The sequence below is a fragment of the Spodoptera frugiperda genome, chromosome 25, assembly GCF_023101765.2.
Source record: "Spodoptera frugiperda isolate SF20-4 chromosome 25, AGI-APGP_CSIRO_Sfru_2.0, whole genome shotgun sequence".
Classification (NCBI taxonomy): domain Eukaryota; kingdom Metazoa; phylum Arthropoda; class Insecta; order Lepidoptera; family Noctuidae; genus Spodoptera; species Spodoptera frugiperda.
The window spans coordinates 3,128,055-3,143,406 of NC_064236.1; the positions used below are offsets into that span (position 1 = coordinate 3,128,055).

The window sequence follows — 15,352 nt, forward strand, 5'->3', positions numbered from 1 at the left end:
ATATTATCTTCATCATATTAGTTAATAACTAATGGACACTCATTGGTTTTAGTCAGCAGTTTCATTCATAATGCAATGTAAACCCGCTTTTCACCATTTGCGTTGTAAGTCCCATGTAATAGGGGGTGAGCCTATTGCCATACACTGGACACAATTCCAGACTCCGTGCTACTACTGAGAAATTTTAGAAAAACCGAAAACACCCCAGTAATACTTTACCCGACCCGGGAATCGAACCCGAGACCCCTTGTTCGGCAGTCGCACTTGCGACCACTCGACCAACGAGGCAGTCGTAATGAGCACCTCCGCCTACCCCTTCGGGGATGAAAGGCGTGACGTTGCGTTTAATCCATAATTGGAAACGATAATAGGCTAGTTTCCTACTAGTCAAATTCAATACTTTTTTCGAAACGTCAAAAACGATATTTTCTATGAACTTTGTATGAAATAGTGCGTTATGACGTCATAAGTTTTTGACGTCAAATAGCAGACTTATTTCTAGAAATTTAGCTAGAAAAAATCGAAAATTAAATAGTTCATCAAATTTATGAATGAGAGTGTGATTATTTTTGAATATTTTATTGTATTCAAAAGTTGTAATAATTTATTTTTGACCGAGGATACTACCCAATTAACATGGGTAAAGTAATATGATCATAGTGTGGTGGTGGGTGTGGGGTACCTGTATGTAGGAGAGGGGGTTGGCGGGCGGCACGTTGGGGTCGACCAGCTCGATGTTGACCAGCCACGGCAGCAAGTACTGCAGCAGCAGCTGCCGCACCTCCGTGCGCGCCGTCTGGAACCGCGCCGTGATCTCTGCACGATACACTGCATTTTACCAACTGTTCTACCATAATAGGGATGATGACGGGGTATGAAAATTAAAAATTTATTTAGTTCGTCAGTTAGGAAATTAAAATATTAGACACGTATTTTTTTATTTTATCGTATAAGCCAGCAAAAGGATAAAAGGAATCAAAATTTAGGAGTGGGAGCAAATACGTCATTTCTACGTATAAAACGAACCTAGAAGTGACGTGACGCGATATTTTAGTTCAATATATCTTTGAAAGTATTTGATTCCCTGTATGACGGAAATGTTCTCCTTAAAATTATACATAAAATATTCCAGGATGTCTATCTTTTATGGTTGGCTCATAATAACACGTGTTGCTCCCGATAGCTTAGCAGTTCGGGGCTTTCTGATTATACATATATTGGTCTTCTCTTACTCATCTCTTATATAATAAGTTAATAATATTTTTGTGTAACGGATGGAGTAACACGCTGACGGAGTCGTGGACACAGATATCTATATTTTTCTGCCCGAAACTCACCATCTCATGCGGACGAAGTCGCGAGCAAAAGCTAGTAAAAATACGTGTCTAATGTTTTTTAATTATTATTTAATTGATGACCTACTTTTATTTTTATTTTTCATACCCTGTCTACTGCCCTATTGCATTAAGCGGAAAGTTCGACTAATTATTTGTAGCTCTGATCCAATGCTCTAGTCTTGTATAGTCTTCAGCACGTAACTTGGCATTTTTTTTAAATAATAGGTATGTTCCGCCAATCGCACAGGGATTGATCCTCACAAGCATCGTGCGCAGACGCGGCGATCTTGCGCTGACTATTGAGGGTCGGCGACCGCGTATTTTTAGTTAATAAAGTAATTTTCTTGAAAAAAATTATAACAAAATCTTGCCAAAATATCTGCCAACCTTTATTCGTGGAGTTTGTGTCCTTGTTAAGTATTCGTATTTAAGAAATATGTTTGTTGACAGTACCTGAGAACATTGGCATGGTGAGCTCCGGGTGCAGTTGCGAGAGTTGCCGCGACAGGTACAGCTGGGAGCGGCAGTAGGTGGTGCACAGCAGCGCGTCCAACGTGCCGCGGCCCTTGTCCGAAGCTGCAACAACGGTACACAAATTAATACAACTCTGTTACAATTCATACACATAAGTCATTTGTTACATAGGAATGTAACACAACGTCACGCCTTTTATCCCCGAAGGGGTAAGCAGAGGTGCACATGCACATTACGGCATGTAATGTCGCTATACAATGTACACCCACTTTTCACCATTTGTGTTATATTAGGGGGTGAGCCTATTGCCATATCCGTGACTCCGTGCTACTACCGAGAAATTTTCGAAAAACCGAAAAAAGCCCAGCAATACTTTGCCTGACCCGGGAATCGTACCCGAGATCCCTTGGTCGGCAGTCGCACTTGCGACCACTCGACCAACGAGGCAGTCCATAGGAATGATCATTTTTATTTTTGTTACGCTAGAAAATTGATATTTTGTACTTAGGTGCACGCATACACATACCTAGTACCATGGCAACGTTTCTGATTTTATTATTATTCTGTCTACGGTCGATGTCACTTAAAACATCAACGAAACTTTGTATATGATTATTTTTCATGGATTTTCTACTATGTCGTCTCTTCTGCAACATGAGCTGTTAAGTTGCTAAGTCGCGAGGTCCTAAGTTGTGAAATGTATGTTACGTTTTCTTGTGTATATAATACATGTATTTACAAAGTTAAAAAAAAGCATTTATTTTAATTAATCCTAATTTAGGTACTTTTGAAACTTCAGATTGAATTGTCCGTTAGTCGATCTGTCAGTGAAGCTAGGTGCTTGTTTCAAAGCGTAGTATCGAATGGAGAAGAATGAGCACGAAAACCCATCGTTACCCTTAAAAAAAATACAATCTCTCTGATACATTATTTGATCATTTACTAATTGTATATATAAATATGTAGGAACAATATAACTACAATACAGCGTCAAAACCAGTGGGACTATAAGACCAATTTGTGAAGAAAAAAAAATGCGGGTGTTTCAAACATAGTACCCACAATTATGTGCTCTTACAATTTGAAATAATGCTTCTATACAAATGAAACATCTTTAATACATTATGTTTTTATGGCAGACTGACATATACATGTATCTTTCAAAATATTGAAGCTGAGTGAGATTCAGTACAACGATAGTTTAAGATCCGAGGACTTGATAACATAGGCACATTTGCAGTCGTGCATCGAAACTGCCTAATGTAAAATAGCTCAGTGAGTGTCTCACGATTTCACGAAATCTGTTGTAATGACATCAAATATGTTAAATAAATGCGTACTTCGCCTTGCCTGAAGTCAATATTTCACTCGACGAAAGCCGCGAGTAAAGCTAGTATATCATATAAGTACATTGTAGTTTTGTAGTTATGTCGCATCTAATTAAATTATTTTTGTCCGCAGGTCGACGGGAAAGCCAATGATATGAAGAACTTAGTTTAATCTTCGAGTTTAACGGCTCGAATCACCGCGCGGACGCACACGATAAAGGACTCCGTTGCAGTTTGAAAGTAGACGGGCAATATCCGAAACAAACACAAATATTAGGGTCATTTTTCCTACAATATTTCTAGTGATTTGTGCTGTGATTGATATATCTCTGCAAACGCGAGTGGAACTGCGCGCGAAAAAGACATTGAGACCATCATTGAGATTTCATAACTTGTTGATCAAAGTGGGTGTGACAAGTTAGGGCGGTAAGAGGCGGAGCTTACGGGAAGTACACCAGTAGGACCAAGGGCTGATTCATTCGAGTACGAGTGGCGTGGTGAGGTCCGGGGCTGGAGCTGGGCGGGGGCTAGGTTGGTAGGAAGCCGGGCAGCACAACCTCAAACTAACTAACAGTCCTCGCGAAACTCTCTGTGCCACCGCACGGCTCCACGGCACAAACATGGAAGCAAATAACTTGACCGCGTCACCTACGCGCGCTACTAATACCAACGTCTACTACGAAAACTTTACCGAAACTGTTGCTAGTATTTTATATGTTTACTACACCCCTCTCTTGGTATTGTTAGGCTCTGTAGGCAACATTATATCTGTTTACGTTTTTTTTACTACGAAGTTAAGACTACAGTCGACAAGTCTATACCTGTCCGCACTAGCGCTCTCCGACACGTTATTTCTACAACTTCTATTACCGCCATGGCTTGATACCATTCAAATTACGAACATCTTCCATAAAAGTGGCTTTTGTCAAGTTTTTGTGTACAGTAGTTATACAGCGTGTTGTTTAAGCGCATGGCTAGTGGTAGCTTTTACCGTAGAGCGATTCGTGGCTGTGTTATACCCTTTACGGCGGAACAGCATGTGCACAGTCACAAGGGCTAAAGTGGTTATCTTGTTACTGTTAGTGGGATCATTAATCGCCAACATTCCGTTGATTAAGTTTGCCTCGCCGTCGATAAACGATTGTAACATAGACATAGACTACTTAGACCACGCGGCGAGGTTCAACTTAGCGGATACCATAGTGTCATTTTCGTTCCCACTCGGTATCATTATGATTTTCAACATATGGATTGTTGTGGGCGTGTACAAACGAGCACGCGAAAGGCGCGAGCTCCATGTGGAGAGAGCTGTCTGGTCAGAGTATGGCTGCGACCGCACGGCCATGTCTGCTCGCGTGCTGCCGCCGCTGCGTTCGCAACACCGCGTCACACGAATGTTGTTGATTGTATCGACAGTATTCGTTGTTTTAAATCTGCCGGCCTACACAATGCGTCTGTTAGCATACGCCTATGACATGGTGAGTATTTGTTACTTTAATTAGATATTATTTACATTACTTATGATACAGTTTATATAGGGTCATGTATTTTATCAAAAATATTTTACTATAAAATATTAGGTTGCTTGATAAAATCTTGGCCTATAACTAAATCAAAAATGTGTCTTTATTTCTAAATTAGGCTTTTATTAGACTCTTTGTTTGTTGTATGTACCTACATGTGTTTTCGCATTACAATTTAACTGTCATTCAAGCCAATACAAGCTTTTACGAGCAACCCTGTATCATCAGATTATTATTAACAAGAAAAGGAGCTCAACCGAACGAATCATTTTTATTCATTAAACAGTTCAGTGAAGAATATCTTATATTGTATCCTGTGAAGGTCGACGTTATTTTGTATTCTCTACTAGTATTGGTCATCATCTGTCGCGTTGTTTGATTTTAGCCTCACGCGCACTGAAAATCAGCCAAACGCCAAAATACTGAAATACTACTCAATTTTAAGTTGTACTTAAACATCGTGCTATCTCTGTCATTTATAAAGAATTTGTAGAGATGGAACTATTCTTGAGCGCGTCTTAAAATTGAGTGACGTTTGAGTATTTGACTATTAGGCTCCAACATTTCCGATAGATCCACCACGCGACAGAACAAAAAGTTAGGGAATGACTTCCACTACGCATCTGTTCGATTTGATCCTTATTTCTTCTAGTACATACTTATTTCTTCTGGTACTTATTTCATGTTTGAATAAATATGTTTGTTTATAGCTTTAGCTACCATAGTGTTATATCATGCTCTATGTTAAACACGGCGCGATTGCTCTTATATGTACTTGGCGTTTCGCTCGCGACTGCACCTTAACCTGCCGATACCGAATTTTAAATGAACCTTGCGAATACACCTATCTTTTATGCCGAGGCCACTAAATCTGAATGAATGAGCATACTATTCATAATGAACATTGGAACTGCTGTCCTCAGGAGTAACACGCTTTGCTTTAGCTTTAGCCCATGTCCTTCCCGGAAAAGTAAACTGGCGATATAAGTGTAACGTTTCATTTATCGTCATTTACAATGGTTTCTTTGTTGCAGAGCTCCGGTGAATACAGTGGCAGATGGGCAGCGCTGCAGCAGCTTTCCTTGCTATTCTTCAACACCAATTTTGGGATTAATTTCATCTTGTATTGTCTCACGGGGCAGAATTTCCGTAGGGAACTATGCCAGTCCATACCGTGCCTTCGAACGCGAGTCCGACGCGATGAGATGCGCTTCACTTGCGGCAACACGGCTCGAACTGGCAGTGTCACAGGTAAGTGTCTTGCTATCCATCCAGTGATTATATATAAAATTATAAATTATCAAATAATCAGACGTAAACTGGATAATTGTCAAGTGATTTTCGTGTGGCGGTTGGTGCGATGGCTGGGCAAACGCAACGTGTAGCGGGTTCGATTCCCGCGCAGAGCAACTCTTTGTGTGATCCACAAATTGTTGCTTCGGGTGGGGGTGTCATGTGTATTTGAACTTGTATGTTTGTAGTCGTACCCACGACACAGGATAAAACCCTAAAGTAGGGCAACGTTTAAAAAAACTTAACTGTTTAAGGTGAGAGACATTCTCGCTGACTGTATATACCCTATTCCAACACATTCTTAGCCAGTGACTGGTACTCGATACATCATACATGATGATGGCTATATTTCTAGCACTCTCTTTATGAACTACTGCAGCTCCAATTAACAAAGCAGAGAAGTATGTTTGTGATATTTATGCTGTCTACGCACAAAGTGGAAAATTGGTAATAAGACATGTACATATAATAAGAAATATCCAATCTAAGGTAACACCTACTCTTCAAATATTATATTTGTAGAAGACAACGACCTATTTATCATGTAAAATAATTAGATGGTTTTAACGCAAAATTTGTAAATAGACAACACGCTTCTTACATAGATTTTACTAAGAGAAATTATGCACATCATATTGATGACGTAAGAAATATTTATTGTAAATATGTGAATACCTAGATGTTAGCTTACTACACAAAGAGCTGATGTACTGGCGCACGCTTCGACTGTAGTATGTAAATATTACCAGAGCACAGTGCGATGTATTGAATTGACTGTACAAAGGTTACGAGATGCGCGCCCTGCATTTGCGGCCACGCATGAGGCGACACAGTTGCGGCGGTTACACAGGTACTTTCGAACCACGTCAAACGCCCTTCGGCGCAGCAATCGCATGATATTTGCATTGCACTGTTATTCCAAAGCATTTACCATCGGTTCAGTGCAACGATGTTTCATTAAGCTGCACAACTTTACGCGCCAAAAGGTTCGCTCTATGATGTCTATGTTTACTTAATAAAAGACACGCGGTAAGGGTTGCCTGCATGTATTTTCCTAGTTAGTTTTTTTGCAATCATATTTAAAATGAAATAGTTTTCTGCAAACATTTACATGACGAGTTTGCAACCCTCCATGGGAGCGGAGTCAGTTCCAGTGGCAAGTTTTTTTATTACTTTTATATTTATTTGATACGTAGTCGTTTTTATAAAAGAATGTATTCCGTATGATGTCCCATTTAGAAAAGGATAAATATTTGAAGTAGTGGTAGCAGTACTAATATGGTTTTTATTACCTCTAATTTTCGTTTTTAATTTTCAATATTAAACTCAACGAGTTGATTAATTTTGATAGTGCAATGTGAATGTCTAGCTTTACTGATTTACGAGTATTCAGAATGTAATAAATATACAATCGCCCTGTCTCTATGGCGACAGGTTAATGCATGTCTTGTGTGCGTGCGTGTGTGAGTGAATGTGTGTAAACGCATCGCATGAACTCTGTTTTGTAATGATTATAGGTTTTTTTCTTTTAGATTTGATTTAAAGTTTCTAGATTTTATTTATAAAACTAGCGGACACTGCGATTCTATAAGAACCTTATTTCGTCAACAAACTCAAAAAAAATCGATTCAGCTGTTTTCGAGATTTTTTATATTATTTCTGTGTATATTTTCTTTTTGTTCAAACATTGGAATCCAAAGTCATTGGGTATCAGATTCTGCCTAGTTTTAATATTATTTCGGGACCAACCCCACCATTTATTTGCCGATTGATAGCCGAGCAATTCGACAAGTGAAACTTAGCACCGATTTAATTCAAGAAAGCTCCTCACTTAGGCGCAGCTTACGTGAACATTTCATGGCTTAGAGTCCAACACTTGTGCCTACCACATCAAATACCTTATGGGCTATGAGTCAATAGACTTATATCAGCAAGGTAAACCCACTGCAACACATGAAATGCAATAAATAGCATTAGCAGTGCATAGCACATGTAGCAGCGGTGTAAACTTCGCACGTAGTAAGCTGCGTAGATAGTGTCAATGGCGCGTAGCAAGCATTGTCCCCGTAGCAGCGCGTAGCAAGCACGTAGTCTAACAATTTCTTCTTAGGATTAAATCTTAATTAATTTAAATATTGTATAGAAAACCAAGTTCTAAATTCTGAGAATATTTAAATTGGTTGTTCAACGACAAAAGAAGTAAGATCAGTTTATTTCTAACTATTTACAATATTTTAACTTAAAACGTCCTTCATATTCATAACTAAGTTTTCAAATGATTTTATGAATTATTCTCATACTTGTTTTTAGAAGCCAAATCTTAATTTTTTGAAATCTAGCCAAGTCCGATCTTTGCATTAATTAATCTAATAAAAATCCTATTATTCACTTCATTAACCTACCAAGGTAAATATATCGAATGCAAAGCCAACACCCCGGTCCCGCACGCTTGAGAAGGGAACGTTTATAATCCCCGGACCACCATGACAGACGCCAGTAGAAATAGAACTACTGAACAAGAGGGAGACTGGGTTCGAGGAACATTTTATTCCTGTTCTTATGATATGTTACATCAAAACTTATACCAAATTAATTACAAAGCTACGAATATGTGATTTTATTTTTAAAATATGTACCGTTTTGTTTTCCGGACAATATATTTCGGCAGTACCTATTGGTTGGTTTATTCGAGTCAGCCAATCAGAGCGCCGAACGCGCTCTCGTTTCGATTACTTTAAACGTAAAGCAAACTCGTACTAAGGGTACTGTATGCAAACAGTTCAAATAACTGTTAACCTTGGCAACCAATCCGAAAATTTGTTGATATAAAGGCGACCTTTTTTGTAAACTTCTATGCGTAATAATATAATGCAATGCAAGTACTATAATAAATGAGATGTTTTTAGTTTGTAACACGTATACAGCCTGATTTTGTTATCACGAGCCAATTTTTTTCTGAGAGTTTAGGTATCATTCAAACATATATTTTTTAAAGAAACCTTTTATCAATTAAAAAGGAATAACCGTCTTCACTGAAGATAGACGGTTAAAAAACTTTAAAAGGATCAAATTGACATTGATTTCAAAAGTCTGTTTTATTTTCATTATTATTTTTCTTATCACCGACCGACCTCCGAAATAAAAGCTATTTTGACAATTTCAGTGTTCTTTTTAACACCTTCATTGCCAACAAAAAACTGTTAAAGGCTATTCCTCCACTAGCGTCGGACAGCGTTGTCCGACATGGCGTCTAATGTGTTTATCGACTTTCTTCAATTAAGTCGGTTTGTTTATCAACAGTTTTTTTTTATTTAAAAATGGAATATTTGAATGATACCTAACTCTCAGCAAAAAATTTGGTAGTGATAAAAAAAAAACAAGCTGTATAAGTATAAAACTATTTACTGACCACGTACGTAGGTGGGTGTCGTCCGCAACGCACGGTGTTGACAATAAACACGTTCCTGACATATCGGTATGAATATTCCTCTGATTCCAATGAATACGAACAAGAGAAGCAATTAGTGATGGAGTGCGGCTCACTACATCATTCATATGCAATGTAATATGAGTGCAACCGCACATAATACTATATTACAACCTAAAAATATCTAGTAAGCTTACGTACTGAACATTATGTGTTTGATGTGAAATTATATTATTGATTTAACTCCGTGGTTTTTGGTTAGAGGCGTGTTTAATGATTAATATGTTAACCGCATTTGATTATAATTAATTTAGGAATACGAACTAATTGAATGTACTAATAATCTCCGACTGGAAACTGCGTTACGTGACTGCCAATGATAAATTTCGGATTCGTAAAATTTTAAACAGTTCAACCAATCACAAAACAGCTTATAAAAATTACGCTTCATTAAAAAGTATGGAAAGTAACACACTGCTCTCAGATTGGTTGATGTTGACAGTCGCAGAAGAGACGCGTGGCTTATTCAACCAATTAGAGCACGTTATTTCTCACGTATTTTCCGAGTGACTTCCATAACTTTGTAAATTTACGAAAATGTGGGCGTAAAATAATACAATGTTGCCTCTTGTTTAGAATCCCACGGAAGTTTATATTTATTCTAGGAAACTTACGGTTCTTGTTATTTTGTTCACAAACTCGTATATTAGTAGTTTGCATGACAATTGACAATGAATGCTTTTCAATTCAAATGATGTAAAAGCTTATTGTGAGATTCGTACGCAAGTTCATCGTGTATTTTAGGGTTCAATTTTGTTGTGACATATTTTTATTGCCTACCATGCATGCCGCTTGCTTATACAGGGGATTCCAAATCCCGTTCTATATTTGTGCACGCGCGTAGCCAGCGGGCAGTACCAACTAGCCGCTGGCTACGCGCGTGCTGGTAGCTTGTACCAAGTCCGTTTGCATTGTTGTGTTTTTTTTCAAACTGACTGTACAGCAAGATTAGTACTTGTATAGTTTAATGTTATGACCGTTACAATAATAACATTTTAAAGAAACAATCATTGATAAAGTTACTCGTATTTTGTAACAATTAACCTCATCATGGTTGCCAATGTCATTAATATGTTTATTGTATTTTAAGATGATACATTTGTTGGCAGCGTCGTATGTAAGTTGCACGGAAGCCAGCACATCTGCATGCACGGGCAGGGAAGTGGCCGTGGCTGCGACCGCGCCGTGCAACGTGCGCCGCCATCGCTCAGAGCCGTTCATTGACCGTTGGAATGTCGTCGTCCACCGGCCGCTGCGGCAGCAGGAGCAGGCCACCGCTGGCGACGTCAACCCCGCGCAGGACCACGGCCAGGGGGCGCCCGACGTGGTGCCTAGCGTCAGTCGCGAGGTCGTGCCCCAGGAACCTGCCCCCCCAGAGAGGAGAATACCATACTTGCTGTTCCCCTACCGCAACTTGATCGCTTCAAAAGGTAGGAGACCAAATCCCAGAGCCGCGATGTACCGTTAAATATCGTGATTAGAGGGAAGTGAAACACTGAAGTGTTGTTTGGCAAACTTTACGTGTTGTATGTTAGAATGATGTAAGCGCCCGCGCCGTGGCACACAAGTTTTATAGTGAAAAGTGTATTGTTAGATTATGCCACGTTATATCTCGTGAAATTAATTGAACGAATATTAAAATACGAATTGTTAAAGAATTTAAAGCACCTAACGTAAATCAGGCAGGTGTAGGACTGCCTTCTTTTTAAATATTGTATGAATTACGATAAATTCTCAGTTTGTAGTCATACAACTAATTTATACACATACTTGTATGTAAAATTATATTGAGTAATCGCGAAAGCATGAGTCTAAAGCGGGTGTACATTGTACAGTGGCATTTCTGCCTACCCCTTAGGGGATAAAAAGGCGTGGCGATACGATATTAGCGTCAGTTGCAGACTTTTATCCCACGAGGGAACGGGAACGCGAGCGTACAGCTGGCAGAAGTTAGTAGGATTATACATAAATATATTAGTATTTATTAATGCTGTAAAATGTCTTGAAATAAGTAGTAATGGTTAAGGATCTACTTCAATTGAAGTTTAGATATAGGAAATAGAATCTAAGAAAAACACGGTAGTCTGTATGTATGTATGTGTGTTTGTGTGAATATAATAGAAATCCTACAACAGTAGAAAAGTAGGTACATATGATGTTATGTTAGTAGCTGTCGTGGTCTAAGAAATAAAATTGCTAGCAACGATAAAAATATGATAAGGCAATTAGCTAAGCATGATCATATTTTAGTATAGGTACCTACTTCAGTGGAAGTGTCGATATAATAATAAGGGCAAAAAAGTAAAAAAAAATAAAAAAAAACAGTAGAAAGTAGTTTTTAGGTGCATGTTAGCTGTAGGCTAGGTTTAAAGACACAAAAAGTAGTCAGTGTCGTCAGTTGACTGCACAGGGAGTGACAAAGACAGTCATGTCAACTCAGTCATATGATGTATACGTGCTATAATTTGATTCACATGAACTTCTAGTACCAATAAACAATATTGGCATTTAATTATTATACTATCGCTTACTCAAGTAACATGTTCGACGAGGACCTCGAATAGTTTCAAGCCATGGTAAAGGCTTATATTCTCTATCTAGTTCCGTTTCAAACATTACGTGAGTAAGCCGATAGCATAATAGTTAATTTAGTACGTCTCACGGAAGTTACAATAAAAATAACATAGGCAGTCTTCATGTCGAATATTGCAGAATATTCTTTGATATTCCGCGCCAATCTTAATTTAATTATTGAAAAAACAACAGTGGATGCAGAATATGCAATACTGTTTGATAAAGCGCTCAATCGTACTAGCAAACAACTAACTCGGTCAAAGCTGGGACCCCAAACATTCGACTTTTGTGTTGTGTTTGCTAGTTAAGTGAACTAATTGCTACAAAGCAAGAGAAATACATATATCTTTTTTATTAGTCGATGCGGCTCTACTGCCGCGTCGCATCGTGTTCGTCGCTAACACACCTTTTTTTTGAGGGGTGAAAATCATCTATTGACTCTTCCCGCCTAGGGCGAGGAGAGAGGGAGTGTCAGACTCTTACTGACTAACCAACCCATTCCTATTCCCGCTTTTCGAGCCGGAGCCCCAGTAAACCCAATAGGTAGTCTGTAGCTCCGGATAACACACATACCATAGCTTTACTGTTATTTCACAGAAAAAAATTGCAGCCCTGCAGTCTGCACTGTAATTTGATTTAGAAATGAATGGTTTGCCTAGAACATAATACCAACCATGGGTATGGGATGCAACTATCGAAACCATAATGAGTTATCAGCGGGATATGCAGGGATTATGCAATTTATTATGGAACGTTGGAGGTTTAATTCAGGCATTCCATTGTTCCAGTACATCAATGTTTATGATACGAATAGTTTCAACAAGCGGGAAACAGGGGAATTAGGATTGAATTGTTGTTCAAACTTGTAATTCAATTGAGTTAACAGTAATTAACTGATTCGTGTCTTTACTATAAACTACGACTTTGAGTAGGTCGATATTATCGATTATTTACTAGGAACGGATAGTAGATTGTAGTATTGTAGACTGCACGGTTGGCTGGGCAATTGGCTGCCGTGCAACGTGTTGCAGGATTCCCGCACGGATCAACTCTTTGTGTGATCCACAACTTGTTGTTTCGGGTCTGGGTGTCATGTGTATGTGTACTTGTATGTTTGTAAACGCACCCACGACATAGGAGAAAACTCGTGTGGAGCAACGTTTTATAAAAAAGAAAAGAATAGAATTGCGAGTAATTGTGCAGGGGGATAATGTAAAATCATTTTAATCGATGTAATGCTTTTTAATGTCTGAGTCTTTTATAATTAAGGTAAGCACTAAGTACCTAACAATGAAATCGAAGCGATGTGATAATTGGCTTTAGCTTTACTATGAACGTTTTTAATGACGAAACAAGGTAATTTAATCACTATTTGTATGATGTGAAGCTTTAAATTTGTACTTAAATGTGTAATGTAAATTACTTATGATACTCAGGAGTATATATAGATTAGTCTCTACGAATTTAAATGGCACTGAAGCTAGTCAAAGTAAGTGAATAGAAAAATCCTGTATCAAGGCTTAACAGATTTGTCCATTTGGTTTATGTCAGTGTCAGTTCCATATATTTTTTTACTATTTTGTTTGTCACTTCGATGGAACTAGGGCTAATGTCATTTGGCTCACAGAATGGGTCGGATTTAGATTTTTCTACCAATCGGATATGAAAATAGGTCACATGGGTAGTTCACTGTACGGTTGGCAGTTAATTGGGTGACTTGTCTGACCAAAATTTGATAATGGCATTTTCAGAGTAAAATGACCATTATTGACCCATAGTTAAGAAGTTCGGCGGTGTTTTACCCCCGTGTCTTGGAAGGCACGTAAAGGCGTGGGTCCTGCGTCTTACCTCTCTCCGATCGTGTCGGTCTGCCGTCCCATCGGATTTAGAGAGTGAGGGGGACAGTGCATCTGTGTTTGCGAACACACTTGTGCACTATAATATCTCCTGCGTATTGGGCTAGTCTAGTTAGACAGATTGGTCATTGTGGTCGAAATCGGTCGAGAGGTGTAATCTTATAAGGTCACGTAGTATTAAAAAATTGTTCGTAAAATGTGTTGCTTTGTGTAACAGAGACCATTAGGGTCAATTTTTGTACGCAAATATTGTTTATATTGTCTTGTCAACTAGTCTTGTATTTTGTCATTACGTGCCGTAAGAAATTGATATTATTTAATGTGTATTTGTATTGTTATACCAAAAACTAAAATAAGTATATTGTCTTTTGAATCTAAATTAATGTTGGTGTTAAATGTTATACTTATATGTTAAAAGTGATGTGAGTCAAGTGTCTGTATCTGTGTGTAGTTACCGTTATCATAAAAGTCATAAGTTGCACCGACAGAGGCGAATTATACCTAGAGAGCGCCCTAGGCAAGTACCTTATAGGCGCGCCTAATAGGGATGATGACGGGGTATGAAAATTAAAAAACCATTTAGTCCGTCAGTTAGATAATAAAAAAATATTAGAACGTATTTTTTTAGTGGGAGCAAATACGTCATTTCTACGCATAAAACGTACCAAGAAGTGACGTTATGATCATTTAATATCAATATATCTTCGAAAATATTTGTTTCCGTAAGAAAACAAAAAATACGTGTCTTAAAATTAAAAGTAATCTACAAGACGGACATTAAGATAAAATTGGTTATCTACCCAATTTTATTAGCGCCGCCGCTACTCTGTTTGGGTGTCTTGCAGCGCCCCTTTGCAACCTGGCGCCCTAATGCACTTGCCTAGTATGCCTTTAGTTATAATACGGCTCTGTGTATCGGTCCGCGCTGCGTAGGTCCAACCAATAATTCACGATCCAATATGAAAGGGTTGCAAAGTATTGTGCTTATCTCATCTTGTATTAATGAAGTATGCAGGATATTTAGTTTTAATAAACCCATTAATAGGCCAAACTTCTGATATTCTCTACCTTAGATACCACTCATTAGTATAACAACGAATGATATAAAAATAGTAAACTGTTTTGTAATTGTGCATTAAAAATTGATTAAGTCAAATTGATGTGTTGTATGTTTTTTTTTAATCCTTACTAGTCTATTATGCTCAAGCGAAAAGTACGTAAAATACCGACGTATCATTATTTGATTTGTCTGGTATGGTTGCATGGGAATTTATACAAAGCCCAAAGGTACTTATCTATTGTCTCAGCCTCAGCTTACCCTTATGGGAGACTGGCGCGACGATATATATGAAGTTATGTACGCAATAAGCTAACAGAGTTAGTTCTATCAGCCCGCTAACTAACTTCTTAACTCTTTTATCGGCTTCAGTGCCATGAGTGCAATATGTAGGGTGATTTTAAAAGAAAACAGAGACACGGT

At 38.3% G+C, this 15,352-nt stretch overlaps 1 protein-coding gene across 10 annotated transcripts in view; it reads right to left on the reverse strand.

The window, feature by feature from the left end:
- The window catches only part of LOC118261721 (protein furry), an 87,684-nt gene that overhangs the window by 34,511 nt on the left and 37,821 nt on the right, over positions 1 to 15,352 (reverse strand). For all 10 annotated transcript variants that reach the window (XR_007707125.1, XM_035575884.2, XM_035592117.2 and 7 more), the window contains 2 exons: positions 1,791 to 1,913; positions 683 to 816 (listed from right to left, as the gene is read on the reverse strand). Coding sequence is in view for 9 of the 10 variants with exons in the window: in XM_035575884.2 (XP_035431777.2) it covers positions 683 to 816; positions 1,791 to 1,913 (257 nt within the window). In the remaining variant the exon portion in view is untranslated. The remainder of the gene's footprint in view (positions 1 to 682; positions 817 to 1,790; positions 1,914 to 15,352) is intronic.